The sequence below is a fragment of the Coenobita brevimanus genome, chromosome 25 (assembly GCF_032717465.1).
Source record: "Coenobita brevimanus isolate Jiangsu-jjx chromosome 25, ASM3271746v2, whole genome shotgun sequence".
Lineage (NCBI taxonomy): Eukaryota > Metazoa > Arthropoda > Malacostraca > Decapoda > Coenobitidae > Coenobita > Coenobita brevimanus.
Window position 1 is genome coordinate 13,458,159 of NC_136978.1, and position 19,749 is coordinate 13,477,907.

Genomic DNA, 19,749 nt, shown 5'->3' on the forward strand with positions numbered 1-19,749 from the left:
ACGTAGCCGTGCATGGAAGTCATCCACGTCAAAGCCTAGAAAATCGTACTCCACATCCGTTTCGAGAAGCAGGAGAGACCAACCATTTTCCAGAGTCTTTACAGGGACTTCTTCCATGCACTAGCCCAGTTGTACAGCGTAGACTTGATGTTGTAGCGGCGAAGGTTTTCCAAAGTCCGCTTGCCTCGTGTGTCCTGTCCCTCCCTGCACTCGTCCTCGTCCTCGAGAGCAACCATCACCTCGTCCAGGAACTTCTGATGGTAGAGGCGCTTTGTTGCCACGATCACCCCTTGGTCCATTGGTTGGATGAGAGCAGGCGTATTAGGTGGCAGAACCATGCACCTAATCCAGCCATTTTCAGCAACCAAGTCGTTGTCGCACGAGTGGGCAGGTGCATTGTCGAACAGAAGGAGGGCCTTTACCTGGTCGCGCAGGATTCCCAGTGTCTTCGTCTGGTAATGGATGACCTCCTTGACGAAGTGGCGGTGGAACCAGTCTTTGAAGATCACAGCTGTAAACCATGCCTTCAATAAATGGTACCAGATGACAGGAAGGACATCCATCACCCCACGAAGGCACCGAGGCTGCTTTGTGCGGCCAACAACAACAGGCTTAAGCCGGTGCATGCCGTTAGCACTGGCACAACACAAAGCAGATATCCGTTTCTTGGAGAGCTTGCGGCCAGGTACACACTTCTCCGTCTCCTCGGCTAGAGTGTTCGTTGGCAGCGAGCGATAGAATAGGCCAGTTTCGTTAACGTTGTAGACTTGACTGAGAGTTAGGCCCTCCCTGTCGATCAAGCCCTTCACCTTGTGCCGAAACTCGTCAACTCCATCCTTGTTAGCGTCCAATGCTTCGCCATGAGCTTTACGGTTGGTAAGGCCATGCCATAACTTGAACGCAAAAAGCCAACCCTCGGATGCCTTGAAGTCTAGGGCGTTGTGAAGCCTGGCAAACTTCTCAGCAGCAGCCTTCAGCTCCGTTCCACGTACCATCACACCAGCAGCACGTTGTTGTCGATACCAAATCAATGTGGATCGGTCGATTTCTGCAAACTTGGGGGTTAACATAACCTTCCTTTCCACATTGCATTTGCTTCTCGACGAGAAGTCAGCCGTGTACTGCATGAGTTTGTCTCGGGATCTCTTGATATCGAACAAAGTAGACCGGGCCAGGTTAAACTCACGGAGAATGCGGGAAGAAGACCACCCTGCATCTACTTTCTCCAATATCTCCCGCTTCTTCTCCAGAGTCAACACCACTCTCTTCCTTTTCTCAGGTGGCGGGGCCATCATCACACACACTAAGAGGAGGCCCGAGAGCAGCAGGAGGCCCTGCAGCAGGTAAGGCACCACCACAAAAGCGATCACGTGGGCAGCCAAAACGACGAGCGTGCACTCACGGCGAGAGACAGGCGGAAAGTGGGGAGGATGCAGCGGCGGTCTATCGGACATCGGAGGAATGACGCGCCACAACAATGCTCTCCCGCGCCGCGTACGGCAAGTTCAAATTACAGGCGGGAAAAAATCGTTTTTTTTATTTTTTATTTTTGGGGGTTTTCGGACCATTTTGGGAATATTGGATCCCAGGACGATTATGCCCAGGTAGTGGGGATGTTCGGATATTAGAGTGATTACTGTGATACCAACTCTAACGTATGGAAGTGAAGCTTGGACGTTGTTGGAAGGACACAAGTCAAGAGTGAGAGCAGTGGAAATGAGTAATTTAACCCGCCCTGTCCCGTCGACGTATGGGTACGTTGCAACATTTTGCATTTGCCAGTCCCCGCGACGTACTGGTACGTCATGCAATTGCAAGGTCTCTAATTTGCACAATTTTCAATTTTCGCGCATGATTTTTCGTACATATACACGGGACACCTTCCTCTATTCCTCTTCAAGATGCCAAGCAGGGACAATGCCTTACACCGCATAACCTCCCCCCTCCCCCCCTCATGCCATTGTCTCTGCAATTCACCTGTTATCAGTGACCTGGCCAGTAAAGACATTCAGGGCCAGAGTGATTCCCCAATCGATGACAATGTGGAGGACAAAGTTTACATAGCATTAGAGGAAGAAACAGTCAGAAATGATGTTCAGGTAACGTGGCAAAAGAAGGTCAGGTATGGTGATGAGTTAGTGAGTGAAACAATGCTTATAATGCCTATATTACTGTCTGAAAACCAATATACTCTCATACTACATGTAAATTCATACCAAGTAAATAAATAAATACCGTTTATGAGTGGTGTGAAACAGTTACCCTCCCATAGAACTCATTTTCTTTGGTGCCAGCCTGTTAGAAAACCCAGTCAGGTAAGGAGGTACTGGTACCTGGATCGAGTATTTTAAACCTCAGGTGAGCAATTTCTCTATGAATTTTCAATGTTTCTCAACAAAAGTGGAGGTTTTAGTAAAAAAAAAAAAAAAAATTCCGAAAATACCTCGGGATTGGGGGATGTCAGAGGTGCGAAATAGCTCGGGACGTGATGGGTTAAGAGGAGCCTGTGGAGCCACATGGAGAGATAGGCTGACAAATGAGGATATAAAGGAGCGTTGTGGTGTAGATGTGGATGTGGTACGAAGCGTTAGGAGGAATACACTGAGGTGGTTTGGCCATGTGGAGAGGATGGAGGGTGAAAGACTGACGAAGAGAGTGTATGTGAGTGAAGTGGAGGGGGGGGAGAGGGAGAGGGAGGGCAGGGATGAGATGGAGGGATGGGGTAGAGATGTATATGAGAGAGGGGGGTGTGAGTTGGGAGCAGGGCAGTGAAATGGCGAGGGACAGGGCGACGTGGAGGCGATTTGTTTGTGGCCACCCCGAACGCGATTGAGGTGTCTGGCAATAGATAGACAGATAGATAGATAAATAGCTCCCATCCCGAGGAATCTTAAATACTCGCTCTATGCTGACGATTGTGCAATATGGAACTCTTCCCATAATGCACAATTTTCGGCTGGGCAGATTCAAGCAGCCCTTGACTCAGTCCACCAATAGGCCTTGCAGTGGGGATTTAAGTTTTCCGTCCCTAAGTGTGCCGCTGTAGTTTTTACGACTCGTAACGTATCTAATTTGTGCTCAACTTTGGAAAATCAGGCGGTACCTTTTCAAAATTCTGTAAAGTTTTTGGGAATACATTTTGATTGTCGTTTGAACTTCAAAATTCATGTTAATAACCTGCTTGCTCGTTGTGATAAACCATTAAATGTCCTCAAGTACCTAGCGGGTACTACATGGGGTGCCAACAAAAAATCTTTATTAATGGTGTATAAGTCCCTTATTCATTCAAAGCCAGACTATGGTGCACAGGTGTATGGCTTGGCACCCGATGCCACGCTGGAAGGATTGGATGTGTTGCAGAAGAAATGTTTGCTTGGAGCCGTCCGGTGTACCCGTGTAGCTCGTACAGAAGTGGAGGCGAATGAGCCTCCCCTCCGTATATGCCGTGACCATCTGGCCTTGTCCTATGGACTATGAACATATAGGAAAAATAATATCGGCAATGTGGCCTGTACCCCTGTGTCAATGCCACCACCTTCTGCAGGGGGTGCTTCAGTCACTTGCTGTTTGCCTCCACTTACTGACTCAGGAGCTTGGTGTGGAGCTCGGTAGCTCGTATGGAAGTGGAGGTGAATGTGCCTCCCCTACGTATGTGCCGTGACCATCTGGCCTAGTCCTATGGACTAAGAACATATAGGAAAAATAACATCGGCAATGTGGCCTGTACCCCCCTGCGTCAATGCCACCACCTTCTGCTGGGGGTGCTTTGGTCACTTGCTGTTCGCCTCCACTTACTGAATGTGCCCTCAGGTATCAGTTGCTGACTCATACATCTGTGTTTACCTCCGAACTTTTTGCTATTGATAAAGCCATAGACTATGCTCTCAATTCTAGGCACGACTCATTTGTCATATTTTCGGATTCAGAATCAGCCCGTCAGGCAATTGCATCTTGTACTACGGACTCTCACGAGATCCAGGGCCGCATCATTAATAACTTGCATTCATGCAACAAGTCATTCACGCTGATCTGGGTGCCTGGTCATTGTCGTATCTACAGCAATGAGCAGGCTGACTTACTTGCAAAGTCGGCTGTAGAGCTCGAGGAGACTTGGGACGTTCCTCGTGATCTACGGTTGAGTCTCTCTCTCTTGGAAAGAAATCAATAAATCTTCTGTGGCAAGATCATTGGACCAGACTAAATATTCGAACATGTAAGCCGTACCTGGGTGACTGGGACACTGTCAACCGTCCCAGTCGCCTTGAAGAAAAATTGTTGGCTCACTTACGGCTTCATACCACCATGTTTACACACACGAAACCTTATATGGAAAGACAATTCCCACCGCACTGTGACATCTGCGATGCGGTGTTATCTATCATTCATATCATCCTGAACCGTCGGCGATTTATTCGAGAACACGCTTCACTTATAAATTACTGCGGCGCAGCAGACGTCCCCTTCACCCTCTCCACCATCCTGGGTGATGGGGATATTGTTGTGACTGATAAATTGATGGCTTTCTTGAGAGAGACCAGACTGATCTGAGTGATGTGACTTTTTTACTATACAGTTTTGGTTTTTACCGACTGTAAATATATATATATTGTACTATTAATTAGGGTTGACAGTTGACATATTTGAAACAGACAGTCATCAGCTGATGAGTGCAAGTGTGCAATATAGAAAGGTATTGGGTACTTGCAGTCAATGGTGGTCTGTTGGGCGAGGTCCTTCACTTTTGTACATATTATTTAAATACATTATACTATCTTGTTTAAGTTGTTCTAATTAGGGCCGACAGCTGACATATACGGAAATGTTCCTGACTTGTCTGGTTCTCTTTCATATATTGCTGTCCCCTTAGGGTGTGCCTTGACTGACAGTCACCAGGTGATGAGTGCAGGTATGTAATGTAGAGAGGCATTACATATCTGCAGTCGATGGTGTTCTCTTGGTCGAGGTCTTTTTACCATTAGTGTAGGTTTAGTTATTTGTCTATTTCAGATTTAGTATAGGTTAGCGATTTGTCAGTTAGGTGATTAGTTTCAGGTTCTTTACATTAGGCATTTTTGTTTATAATGTAAGGTGAAAAAAAAAAATAAATAAAATAAATAAATAATAATAAATAAAAATACAATAAAAATCATCCCTACGTGTCAAGTGGGGTTGGTGGAGGATTAGTGCCCCTCCCTGTAAAACAATTAACTCTAAGCCATTGGCCACCCCATCTGGGATACATGGCATCTGGCAATGAATGAATGAACAATAAAAATAATAAAACAAAATTATTATATATATATGTACGTGTGCTTGAAAGTGTGTATGTTTATATGCATGGATGTGTGTGTGTGTGTGTGTGTGTGTGTATTTTACCTAATTACCTAAATGTATTTACCTAATTGTGATATACAGGAAATGAGCTACACTCGTGGGGTTCCGTCTCTGTTTCTCAGTAAGTCAAATTTAGCTTTAAACTCGTTTAAGTTTTTAGACTGGACGATCTCTTTGTCCAGACTATTCCACAGGTCTATACATCTATAAGGAAAAGTATATTTCTTGATATCCTTCAAGCAGCTTGGTTTCTTCAGTTTCATTCCGTGTCCTCTTGTTTCTCTCTTATACAAACAGATCTTTGTCAATTTTATCTACTTCCACCATGGTCCTGAACACTGCAATCATGTCTCCTCTCTTTCTCCTTTCATATAAGGAAGGCAAATCCATCTTTTCCAACCTCTCTCTATACGACATCTGCCAGACTGGGGACCATTTTGGTTGCTGTTCTTTGTATTCTCCCAATCTTGTTTATATCTTTCTTTTTGTGTGGGGACCACACTACTGCTGCATATTCTAACCTGGGGCGAATCATGGCCACTATCAGTTCTTTCATCTCCTCATCCATATAATGAAAAGCTACTCTTATATTAGTCGGGAGTTTATACGTCTCTCTAACTGCCATGTTAATGTGTTTTTCAGGTGACAAACTATCCTGGACCAGCACTCCCAAATCTTTCTCTTCTCTCGCTTTTGTGATTGGTTCATTACCCATCAAATAATTCAATGATGGCCTCCTGGTACTTTTACCCATTTCCAATATTTTACATTTCTTTGCATTAAATTTCATTTCCCACATCCGGCTCCAATCGTGTATCCTATCCAGATCCTCCTGCAGCATTTTACAATCCTGCTCAACCTCTACCTTCCTCATGATCTTTGCATCATCAGCAAACAGACTTGCATAACTGTTCACTCCATCTACGTAAATCAGGAACATTACTGGCGCCAACACCGAGCCCTGTGGGACTCCACTTGTAACTTCCCTCCATCCAGACATCCTATCCTTTATTACTGTCCTCATTTGTCTGTCTCTCAAAAAGTCTCTCATCCATTCCAGGAGGTTCCCCTTTAGTCCTCCTATATGCTCCAGTTTCCACATTTGTCTCTTATGGGGTACCTTGTCGAAGGCCTTCTCCAAATCTAAATACACACAATCCACCCAACCATCTCTCTCCTGTAGTACGTCAATCACTCTTGAGTAAAAACTCAACAAGTTGGACACACATGACCTTCCACTTCTAAATCCAAACTGACTATCAGTCAAAATATTAATCTCTTCCAGATATTTTATCCATCTATCTTTCAGAGTTCTTTCGCACAATTTTGCGACCATGTTGGTTAGAGACACTGGTCTATAATTCACGGGTTCTTCCCTGTTTCCTCCCTTATAAATTGGCACCACATTTGCCCTCTTCCATTCTTGAGGAACTTTCCCCTCTTCCAGAGAACACACAATTAAACTGTGAATGTTATCCGCCAGTTGTTTTCTGCATTCCTTCAGTACCCAATTACAGATTCCATCTGGTCCTGGGGCTTTCCTTACATCTTGAGTTTCCAGTAATTTATACACTTCCTGTACTTCCACTTTTATATCTTTAATCACTACATTTCTAGTCACCCCCTCCCCTTCCACAAACTCACTTTCATTAGTGAAAACTGACTGGAAACGTTTGTTCATTATTTCTGCTTGCATTGCCGCATCTTTATAGACCTCTCCTTCTACTTTCAGTTTGGTGATTCCTTCCTTTTGTTTCAGTTTGCCATTGACAAATCTATAAAACAGTTTGGGTTCATCCTTACATTTGTCTATTATACCTTTTTCAAAATTCCTTTCTTCCTCTCTACGTATTCTTGTGTAATCATTTCTAGTTCTTTTATATTCTTCCTTTGTTCAGTTGTTACCTCTCTTTCTCCAGTTGTTCCATGCCGTGTCTCTCTCTTTTTTGGCTATCATACACCTTCTATTAAACCACTCCTTTTTTCCGTTTTCTTTCCCCCTTACTCTTGGCACAAATTTTTCCACTCCCGAATTATAAAAGCCTACAAAAATATCCCACTTCCTCTGTATCTCTCTTGTTTCTCTGAATTTTCTCCAATCTGCATTTTCGAAAAATTTTCTCAATCCCGTAAAGTTTGCTTTCCCAAAGTTGTATCTTCCCTGCCTATAAAGCCCGTCTCTTGGCTCGACGTTCCCTGTTATTATCTGGAACTCAATGACCACATGATCACTTTTTCCAATAGGGCACAGATATTTCAAGGATTCTATTACATCGGGTTCTCTGGTAAACAGTAAGTCTAGTCTTGCTGGTGTGTCCTCACCTCAGAACCGTGTCTGTTCTTTGACCTATTGCGTCATCACATTGTTCATTGCAATATTTAATAATGTAGTGCCCCATGAATCTTTGCTGCCTCCTGAGTCCCATTCCTCCCAGTTCACCTCTTTACAACTGAAGTCACCCATTAAAATTATATTGTTACTTTTCTCAATCATTTTCTGTAAATAGCTAGAAGTGGAGAAACGATTGGGCAAATATGAATTGGAGCAGATGGGAGACGTGGAAGGTGTGTGTAAGATATTTACAGAAGAAATATGTGCAGCATGTGATGTGGTGTGTGGAAGGAAGAGAAGACGGAGGGGGGTGCAAGGAACAGCGTGGTGGACTGAAGAGGTGAAACAGGCTGTGGCACAAAAGAAGAAAGCATACAATGAATGGATGAGAAATAGGGGCGTGGAAGAAGTTGAGAGGCGGAAGAGAGAGTTATATGTGGAAAGGAAGAGAGAGGTGAAAAGATTAGTAAGAGAGAGTAAGAAGAGAGTGGATGAGGAATTTGGAAGGAATTTGAGTGTAAAGTGGAGGGACTGTAAGAAAATGTTCTGGAGAGAAGTGAAAAGAGTAAGACAGGGTGGAAGTGAAGTTAGCAGGGGAGTGAAAGATAAAAATGGTAGATTACTAGTGGAGAAGGGAGAAAAAGTGAGCAGATGGAGAGAACACTTAAGGAATTGTTGAACGTAGAGGATGGAAGTAATGCGAGTATAAGTGGCTGGGGAATGGCTGGGAGAAGGAGGGAGGTGAGAAGACAGGAAGAAATCAGTAGGATAGAAGTTGTGGAAGCAATGAAGAAAGTTAAATCGGGGAAAGCCCCAGGAATTGATGGAGTGTGTGGTGAAATGCTGAAGCATGGGGGAGAGATAGTAGTAGAATGGATGTGGAAGATGTGCAGATTGGCCTGGGAGGAAGGTAGAGTCCCGGCGATTGGAAGTCATGTATAATTATTCCCTTGTACAAAGGAAAAGGGGAAAAAGAAGTGTGTGGTAATCATAGGGGCATTTGTCTTCTTAGTATAATAGGAAAAGTGTATGGTAGGATACTTATAGACAGAGTTAGAGAAAGAACAGAGAAATTAGTTGGAGAAGAACAGGGAGGCTTTATGAAGGGAAGAGGTTGTGTAGATCAGATATTCATTCTTAGATCTTTAGTGGAAAAGTTTCTAGAGAAGGGAAAGAAGTTGTATGCGGCCTTCATGGATTTGGAGAAAGCATATGACAGGGTGGATAGACAAGGATTGTGGAAAGTGTTAAGAATATATGGAGTAGATGGGAAGTTGTTGAATGCTGTGAAGAGTATGTACGATGGTGCGAAGGCTGCAGTGCGTGTGGATGGTGAACTAAGTGAATTTTTCTCTTTGAAAGTTGGCTTGAAACAGGGATGTGTCATGTCTCCATGGTTGTTCAATCTGTACATGGATGGGGTAATAAAAGAGGTACAAGGTAGGGTAGTGGATGTTGGAGTGGCCCTGGTGAGAAAGGATAGTGTTTGGAAACTCCCTGTACTGTTGTTTGCAGATGATACTATGTTGTTGAGTGAAGATGAAGGGGAGCTGCAAGGCTTGGTGGATGAGTTTGAGAGAGTGTGTAAGAAACGGAACCTAAAGGTGAATGTAGGGAAGAGTAAAGTGATGGTCTTTGAGAGAGGTGAAGTTAGTGAATGTACAGCGAGGTTGGATGGAGAGGAATTGGAAAATGTGAGTACGTTTAAGTATTTGGGTAGTGTGATGAGTAAGGATGGAGGTTTGGAGGGTGAAATGCTTGAAAGGGTACAGCAGGGAAGAAAGGTTGCTGGTTCTTTGAAAGCAGTGATAAGAAACAGGGAAGTGAGCATGGAAGTGAAAAAGTTACTACATGACAGTATTGTGATACCAACTCTAACGTACGGAAGTGAAGCTTGGACATTGTTGGAAGGACACAAGTCAAGAGAGAGAGCAGTGGAAATGAGTTATTTAAGAGGAGCCTGTGGAGTCACGTGGAGAGACAGGCTGACGAATGAGGATATAAAGGAGCGTTGTGGTGTGGATGTGGATGTGACAGGAAGCGTTATGAGGAACACACTGAGGTGGTTTGGCCATGTGGAGAGGATGGAGGAGGAAAGACTGACGAAGAGAATGTATGTGAGTGAGGTGGAGGGGGGAAGAGGGAGGGGGAGGCCGAGGATGAGATGGAGGGATGGGGTGGAGAGGTATATGAGACAGGGGGGTGTGAGTTGGGAGCAGGGCAGTGAAATGGCGGGGGACAGGGCGACTTAGGGGCAATTTGTTTGTGGCCACCCCAAACGGGATTGAGGCGTCTGGCAATAGATAGATAGATAGCCATGTCTGACAACATTTCCTGATATTCAATATCGCTCCATGCTCTTGTCTTAGGGGGAACATACACTACTACCATATCTCTCTTGCTATTCTCTCTAGTTTCTAATTTCATATTTATCACTTCAGCCCTGCCTTCTCCCATTTCCACAGTATCTACATTTATGTTGTTCTTCACTGCTATCATCACTCCTCCTCCCATTTTTTCTCTTCTGTCTCTTCTCCACAGTTTGTATTTACCATCTCCTATATGAATATCAATATCTTCTCTTAATTTGGTCTCTACAAAGCACATAACATCAGGTTCATGTACCCTCAAAAAATTGTTGATTTCTAGCCTTGCCGATATTAAACCATCAACATTAGTAATGCCACCTTCCAATTCTTTTTGATGTTTTTTATACTCTCTTTTCTCCTTCTCTCTGCCAGTACCACTTCCTTAATTTCTGATCCATGACTCTCCGATAAAACACAGTCTTCTCTTCCTCTGTTCTCTGTTCGTTTTTTACCTTTGCTTCCTGTACTAACTCCTTTATCTTAGCTCTTTTTTCCTCATTTGCATCTCTCCTTATCCAAACAGTTTTGAACCCTTCCTTGTCTGATAATTTCCATGTTCTACTGATAATTTCATTTACTGTTGCTTGGACTTAAACTTTACCTTCAAAGGCCTTGCCCATCCTTCCTCGTACTTTCCTAACCTAAACACCTCTTCAATCTCTTCTTGAGCTTCGTGGTTTTCCTCCATGACTAGTGATATTATTTCTTTAACCTTCCTCAGTTCTTCTCTTTCTCTTTCTGATCTTTGTCATATGTTTTTCTTTAACTCCTGAAATTATTACACATTTTTTCTTTTCTGCTACATCTCTAACTAAAGATTCTCTACTTTTCAATACCCTAACCACTTCCCTCTCCACTTTTTCCTTGCTTTGTTGTTCTATAATCTCTTTCAAATTCACATTTCCTTCTTCCTGAATTTTCTTCCACCCCTTATGCTGCTCATTGATTTCTTTAATGTGCTCATCCCGTATTCTTGATTTGGATTCATACTCATCTAGTTTGTTTTTCATCCTGTCCCTTTCTTCTTCTAACCTCTTATTCTCCCTCTTAAGCTGATTTATTTCATTAGAGGCTGACTCACTGCTAACTTTTAATTCGGTAACTTCTCTTTCTTGTTCGTCACTGTGTGTACAAATTTTTTCCAGTGTATTCCTTAAACTTTTGATCTCATTTTCCTGCTCTATGGTTCGTTCCTGTAACTCTTTAATTACTGCCCATACCTTTTTTATCTCCTGGACATTCCTCTCCACTGTTTTCTCTACACCTGCTATTCTTGTTTGGTTCAACTTAATACTTCCATTTCCCACATCCTCTTCACAGAAGCCCTCGAACTCTCTCTTGCCACTTGTAAACATTGCAACGTCCCTTTCCGCCATGATTCAACCATATGGAGACTTTCTATTTTCACTATATCTTGTTCTTTTTTGTGAGCAAAACCACGGTTTTTTTTACTACTGTCTGACGGGACCACCACTCACGCACTCATTAACATGATCACAAATAGGCTGATCTTCTTTTCGTTGCTGATTTTGCGATTATTTCTCTACGATCCTGGAAGAGCTCCATCTCTGTTGGCGACCTGTGTGTGTGTGTGTGTGTGTGTGTGTGTGTGTGTGTGTGTGTGTGTGTGTAAATGTTTGTATATATATGTATATGTGTATACATATATACATATATATATGGCCTTAATGACCAGGGGCTTTGGCTCCAATGGTTGACAGGCCTTTAAAAAAAAAAAAAAAAAAAAAAAAAAAAAAAAAAAAAAAAGGTGAGGATGTACTGCAATAGGTCTTCAGTTGAAAGTTGCTGGAGAAGATGAAGAAGTCATATGAAGTCTTCATGAAGTTGGAGAAAACATATGACAGGGTGGATAGACAAGGACTGTGGAAAGTATTAAGAATATATGGACTAAATGGGAAGTTGTTGAATGCCATGAAAAGTACGTATGAGGGTGCTAAGGCTGCTGTACGTGTAGACAGTTAACCGAGTTAATTTTTCTACATGAAGGTTGGACTGAAACAAGGATGTGTCATGTCTCCAAGGTTGTTCTATCTGTATATGGATGGGGTTATAAAAGAGATACAAGGTAGGGCAGTGGATGTTGGTGCGGCCCTAATGAGAGAGGGCAGTGTGTGGAAACTCCCTGTACTGTTGTTTTCAGATGATACTATTTTGTTAAGTGAAGATGAAGGGGAGCTGCAAGGCTTGGTGAATGAGTCTGGGAAAGTGTGTAAGAAATGGAATCTAAAGGTAAAGGTAGGGAAGAGTTAAGTTATGGTCTTCAAGAGAAATGAAGTTAGTGAATATACAGTGAGGTTGGATGAGGAGGAAATGGAATATGTTAGTGCATTTAAGTACTTGGGCAGTGTGATGTGTAAGGATGGAAGTTTAGAGGGTTAAGTGCTTGAAAGGTTATAACAAGGAAGAAAGGTTGCTGTTACTTTGAAAGCAGTGTTAAGAAACTGAAAAGTGAGCATGGAATTTAAAAAGTTGATGCATGACAGTACTGTGATACCAACTCTAACATATGGAAGTGTAGCTTGCATCTTGCTGGAGGGACACAAGTCAAGAGTGAGAGCAGTGGGAGTGAGTTATCTGAGAGAAGCATGTGGTGTCAAACAGAGAGACAGACTGACAAATGAGGAAGTGAAGGAGAATTGTGATGTGGATGTGGATGCGATAGGATGTGTTGGGAGAAACACACTGAGGTGGTTGGCCATAAGGAGAGGATGGAGAGCACGAGACTCACGAGGAGAGTGTATGTGAGTAGGGTGGAGGGGGGGAGAGGGAGGGGGAGGCTGAGGACGAGGTGGAGGGATGGAGTGGATAGGCACAGGAGAAAGGGGGGTGTAAGCTGGGAGCAGGGCAGTGAAATGGCTGGGGACAGGGCGACAAGGAGGCAATTTGTTTGTGGCCACCTCTTACTGGGATTAAGGCATCTGGCAAAAGATAGATAGACAGATGATAGGAGCCACAACTGAGCCTTATGGCATTCCACTAATCACACTCTTCCACTGACAACACTTGTCTCTTATATTTGTTCTCATTTATCTTCCCACTAAATAATTTGCCCATTCAGTTTAGCATTTTCCTATTTGACCTTCCAATAGCTTTAAATTTCTATAGCAATATTCCATGTGGCACCCTGTCAAACACCTTCACATCCACGTAGATACATCTACCCAGCCCTCTCTTTCCTGAACGACATCCACCACTCTGCTGTAAAAACTCCGCAATTTTGTGACACATGATGAGCCTTCCCTGAATCCAAACTGTTTTGTTGCTATGACCTACTTTTCTTTGAAGAACTTACTCCACCTTTTTCTGATCATTTTTTCACACAGCTTACAAACAATGCTGGTGAGGGATATTGGTCTGTAATTAAGTAGGTCTTCTCTCTCATCTTTATAAACTGACACTAGATTTGCCTTTTTCCAGTGTACTGGCAACTATCCTCTGTTCAGTGAACATTTAATAATCTAACAAACTGGCAACACCAAGTGACCTGAACATTCTTTCAAAATCATCCAGCAATCCTATCCGGCCCCAAGGCCTTTCTTACATCAAATTTCCTCATTAATGGTAATATTTTATTTCTATCAACTACTGTCACTACCAACTGCTAAGCTCTCCCTTCTTTGCCTGATTTCATAAATTCACCCTCACTTGCAAATATTGATTATAGCCTATTATTCATTACTTACCTCACTCATGGATCAGTTGGGTCAAGGATTGTGTGGGTAAAGTTGAAAGTTGGAATACAAATGTGGGCGATTGTGTGTGTATGCGCCAACGCAAGATCGTGCTAGAAGAGTGAGAGAAGAGTTCTGGACAAATGTGGAAGTGTGCATGGAAAAGTTTGGAAGGAAAGAGAGACTGTTTTTGATTGGTGATATGAATGGTAAAGTTGGGAATGTGAAGGTGGATGGAATAGTTGGTAAGTGGGGTGTGCCTGCTGAGATAGATGAGAATGGGAGTGCGTTAGTGGACATTTGTGCTGGGAGGGGGTTGGTGATAGCCAATATCCTCTTCAGGCATAAAATGATCCACAGGTATACATGGCGAGTGATGAGAAGGGTGGGTGGTGAACTGAATGAAAGGAAGGCAATGACTGATATTGTGTGTGTGGATGAAAGGATGCGAAGATGTGTAATGGATGCAAGAGTTTATAGAGGCTGGGGGAGTGGACTTTCTGACCACTACTTGGTGGTGGCTAGAATTAAAATTCAAGTAAGATGGAGGAATAGAAGAAGAGAAAGACGAGAGGAAGGAGTAGTTGCAAGGAGAAGGGAAAGGTTACAAGAGGATGAGAAAAAGGCAGAGTATAAGAGAGAAGTGGAGGAACGATTGGGCAATTATGAATTGGAGCAGATGGGAGACGTGGAAGGTGTGTGTAGGATATTTACAGAAGAAATATGTGCAGCATGTGATGTGGCGTGTGGAAGGAAGAGAAGACGGAGGGGGGTGCAAGGAACAGCGTGGTGGACTGAAGAGGTGAAACAGGCTGTGGCACAAAAGAAGAAAGCATACAATGAATGGATGAGAAATAGGGGCGTGGAAGAAGTTGAGAGGTGGAAGAGAGAGAGATATGTAGAAAGAAAGAGAGAGGTGAAAAGATTAGTAAGAGAGAGTAAGAAGAGAGTGGATGAGGGATTTGGAAGGAATTTGAGTGTAAAGTGGAGGGACTGTAAGAAAATGTTCTGGAAAGAGGTGAAAAGAGTAAGGCAGGGTGGAAGTGAAGTTAGTAGAGGAGTGAAAGTTAAAAATAGTAAATTACTGGTGGAGAAGAGAGAAAAAGTGAGCAGATGGAGAGAACACTTTAAGGAATTGCTGAATGTAGAGGATGGAAGTAATGCGAGTATAAGTGGTTGGGGAATGGCTGGGAGAAGGAGGGAGGTGAGAAGACAGGAAAAAATCAGTAGAAAGTTAAATTGGGGAGAGCCCCAGGAATTGATGGAGTGTGTGGTGAAATGCTGAAGCATGGGGGAGAGATAGTAGTAGAATGGATGTGGAAGATGTGCAGATTGGCCTGGGAGGAAGGTAGAATCCTGGAGGATTGGAAGTCATGTATAATTATTCCCTTGTACAAAGGAAAAGGGGGAAAAGAAGAGTGTGGTAATCATAGGGGCATTTGTCTTCTTAGTATAATAGGAAAAGTGTATGGTAGGATACTTATTGACAGAGTTAGAGAAAGAACAGAGAAATTAGTTGGAGAAGAACAGGGAGGCTTTAGGAAGGGAAGAGGTTGTGTAGATCAGATATTCATTCTTAGATCTTTAGTGGAAAAGTTTCTAGAGAAGGGAAAGAAGTTGTATGCGGCTTTCATGGATTTGGAGAAAGCATATGACAGGGTGGATAGACAAGGATTGTGGAAAGTGTTAAGAATATATGGAGTAGATGGGAAGTTGTTGAATGCTGTGAAGAGTATGTACGATGGTGCGAAGGCTGCAGTGCGTGTGGATGGTGAACTAAGTGAATTTTTCTCTTTGAAAGTTGGTTTGAAACAGGGATGTGTCATGTCTCCATGGTTGTTCAATCTGTACATGGATGGGGTAATAAAAGAGGTACAAGGTAGGGTAGTGGATGTTGGAGTGGCCCTGGTGAGAGGGGATAGTGTTTGGAAACTCCCTGTACTGTTGTTTGCAGATGATACTGTGTTGTTGAGTGAAGACGAAGGGGAGCTGCAAGGCTTGGTGGATGAGTTTGGGAGAGTGTGTAAGAAACGGAATCTAAAGGTGAATGTAGGGAAGAGTAAAGTGATGGTCTTTGAGAGAGGTGAAGTCAGTGAATGTATAGTGAGGTTGGATGGTGAGGAATTGGAAAATGTTAGTACGTTTAAGTACTTGGGTAGTGTGATGAGTAAGGATGGAGGTTTGGAGGGTGAAGTGCTTGAAAGGGTACAGCAGGGAAGAAAGGTTGCTGGTTCTTTGAAAGCAGTGATAAGAAACAGGGAAGTGAGCATGGAAGTGAAAAAGTTACTACATGACAGTATTGTGATACCAACTCTAACGTACGGAAGTGAAGCTTGGACGTTGTTGGAAGGACACAAATCAAGAGTGAGAGAAGTGGAAATGAGTTATTTAAGAGGAGCCTGTGGAGTCACATGGAGAGACAGGCTGATGAATGCAGATATAAAGGAGCGTTGTGGTGTGGATGTGGATGTGATAGGAAGCGTTATGAGGAACACACTGAGGTGGTTTGGCCATGTGGAGAGGATGGAGGGTGAAAGACTGACGAAGAGAGTGTATGTGAGTGAGGTGGAGGGGGGAAGAGGGAGGGGGAGGCCAAGGATGAGATGGAGGGATGGGGTGGAGAGGTGTATGAGAGAGGGGGGTGTGAGTTGGGAGCAGGGCAGTGAAATGGCGGGAGACAGGGCGACTTGGAGGCGATTTGTTTGTGGCCACCCCAAACGGGACTGAGGCGTCTGGCAATAGATAGATAGATAGATAGACCTCACTCATATCCTCATCCTTATCATATATCACTTCCCCATCTCTCAGCCTCACTATGCTATCTTTTACTTTCATACTGCCATTTACAAATTTATAGAACAATTTGGTTCCTTCTTACTTTTGACTCACCATATCCTTCTAATATTTCAGTTCATCTTCTCTTGTATCTTTACGTAGTCAATTCTTGCCAACTTCAATTCATTCCACACTCTCACTACATCTTCTTTGTAACCTATTCCATGCTGCATTTCTTTTTTCCTGTGCCATTATATTCTTGTTCAATCACTATTTCTTAAGTATAATGATGGTCAATGTGTTTTTTATGCATGTGTCTGATGGAGTACAATTTTCAGCAGGGCCAATATTGAGAATTTTGGAAAATTTTGGGATTCCCTCCCTCACAATACCAATGGTTCTGATTGAACAATTTGTGCAATTCAATTTGCATGGGAGTTTTCAAAAGTCTACTCTATTTTGTCACATAATGTACTTCGATGGAATGTGTTAGCTGCCTAATTGTGAGGGTGTGCTGCAATGAGTAGAACACAGGTGTCCATCCTAGCAGCCTATACAGCTCTACGTAATCAACTTAAACTGTTAAAAAAGCTCACCTTTGTGATGGTGGGATGTGAGAGAGACGAATGAATAACTTTTTCTGCAGCTCTGGCTGAGGCATAGGCAGCCATGTTGGAAGTCCATATAAGAGCTCCATGGGGGTTTCTCTTCAGGTCCAGCCAAAGGCGGCTTTCAACAGTGACTGTGCGTGTGAGGCGACCTCCTGGAAGGCTGGTGGATGGCACCTCTTCTGCTTGGCTCTTTCGTACCACAGTTCTCAATGCAACAGTTCTTTCAGTTGTGTTCACCATCAAGCCTAAATTATCAGCAAACATAAGTTCAATATATATTAGATACTGCACATCAATATAAATCTGATAAAATAGGCAAGTTAAATATACACACTGATACGGTACTGCAATATATGTAAAATAAAACGCATTTGTGGACTCGAAAAAGAAAATATAAACAGTGCAGTACAATCCCCAAACTATGAAATCCAGATTTCTAAAAATATCAGTTTTCCACACGAATCTGAGTGTTAGTTTAATGACTTTTTTTTCCCTCCCCCTAAGTTCATATTTACCACTAAAAAACACCTGGTTCGGATTAAAGGATCACTGTGACACTGAAAAAGTGCCACAGTATTCTACATAAACCCAAGATGGATCAAGCTGGATTCACATCACCACAAGATTGACTTCTGAAATTTTTTAACTATATAATCCAAGGTTAAAAAAAAAAAAAAAAAAAAATCTTTAACTGCTGATGAGTTAGTACCTAGTGTGTTTCGTGTGAGGCTGAAGGCTGCATGGAGAAGACCACGTGGGATGGCAGAAATACAGTTTACTTCCATGCATTCTACACGTACCAATCCTCCAGAGACCTCCGTGATATCAGGCTAGAAGATGAAGGCATTTATTGTTATACAGTAAGCAAGAATCAAATGCAGACATCTTCAGTGTTTGGCAAATGTATATAAGACATCATATGCCTACATGTTAAACATATGGTGTATTGTAACTACCTCACCTGGACGGACTCTGCGAGGTATTGTTTTTGGTCATTTGTTTGTTTGCTTGTTTGTTGACAACATTATGAAAAAAAAATGGCTGAATGAAATATGCGGGCTCTGGTCCTAAAAGAAAGTGATTAAATTTTGGAAGTAATTGAGTGACCATGAAAGGTCAAAATCAAGGTTGCAGATTTTCAGAGGGCTATAACTTAAAACCAGTTGAAGATAGAGGTATTTACTATTATGAACATACAGGAACTCGTAATATGGGCTTTCATTTGGCACCAAGACCTTTGACCCTGAGAGACCCTGAAAGGTCAAACTCAAGGTCATGGATATTCGGGGGGCTATAACTCGAAACTGGTTGAAGATAGAATGATATTTACTATTATCAACATACAGGAAGTCCCATAAAGGTTTTTAATTGGTACCAGGACCTTAGACCATAAGCGACCTTGAAAGGTCAAATTCAAGGTCATGGATATTCAGGGCGCTAAAACTCGAAACTCGCTGAAGATAGATATTTACTATTATCAAGATATAGGAAGTCTCATATGGGCTTTTATTTGGCACCATGACCTTTGACCTTGAGTGACCCTGAAAGGTCAAACGCAAGATAACGAATTTTTAAAGGGCATAACGTGAAAACATTTGTGCTATTACCTTAGACTTTAATTTTGCACTGACGCTAAATGGCAGAAATGAGTCGGTATTAAACAGCAACAAAATAACTGCTGTCAGGCATGGTTTGTTGTGCCTGGCACCACTTATTTCTTTTTTTGGAATGGGTTGGGACAATGTTCAGCCCACAGAAATAATAATGTTCAGGAAAATGAACATAATGGATTTAAACTCTGATAATTTCAAATGAACTCTCACAAACTACAGATATGATGTTGGTTCAAGTTTTTGAACCATTACAGATAATACACACTACTGCCTGATGTCACTAAGCCCTGCTTCATGCAAGCCTGAACACACAAGAGCAGAACATACATAGGAAAGCGAGTGAAAGACACACATTAACAACTGATTTCTGGTGCTGTGGTACAAAAGAAGGAAGCATACCATGAGTGGATGGGAAGCAGAGGTATGGAGGAAGTTGAGGGATGGAATGGAGAGTTATATGCACAGAAGATGAGAGAGGTGAAAAGATTAGTAAGGAGGAGTAAGAAGACAGTGGATGAGGAATTTGGAAGGTATCTGAGTGTAAAGTGGAGGGAATGAAAGAAAATGTTCTGGAAGGAGGTATAGAGAATTAGACAGGGTGGTGATGAAGGAAGTTGAGGAGTGAAAGAAAAAAAAAATGGCAGATTGCTAGTGGAGAAAGAAGAAAAAGTGACCAGATGGAGAAAACTTTAGGGAATTGTTAAACACAGAGAATGAAAGTAATGCAAGTAGGGAGACGAGAAGGGAGGAAGATATCAGCAGGATGGATGTAGTGGAAGCAATGAAGAGAGTCAAAATGGGGAAAGCCCCAAGAATTGATGGAGTGTGTAGTGCAATGCTGAAGCACAGGGGAGAGATAGTAGTAGAGAGGATATGGATGATGTGCAGATTGGCCTGGGTGAAAGGTAGAGTCCTGGAAGACTGGAAATCAGGTACAGTTACTCCCCATTACAAAGGAAATGGGGGAAAAAGAAATATATGGTAATCACGAGCATTTGTCTACATCATGTAATCGGAAAAGTA

The 19,749-nt window shown here is 42.6% G+C and overlaps 1 protein-coding gene across 1 annotated transcript in view; it reads right to left on the reverse strand.

Moving 5' to 3' along the window:
* Positions 1 to 19,749, reverse strand: part of LOC145393722 (uncharacterized) — an 848,279-nt gene that overhangs the window by 305,209 nt on the left and 523,321 nt on the right. The window contains exons 53-54 of the mRNA XM_080267765.1: positions 17,823 to 17,943; positions 17,099 to 17,358 (exon numbers count right to left, since the gene is read on the reverse strand). Of these exons, the coding sequence (XP_080123891.1) occupies positions 17,099 to 17,358; positions 17,823 to 17,943 (381 nt within the window). The remainder of the gene's footprint in view (positions 1 to 17,098; positions 17,359 to 17,822; positions 17,944 to 19,749) is intronic.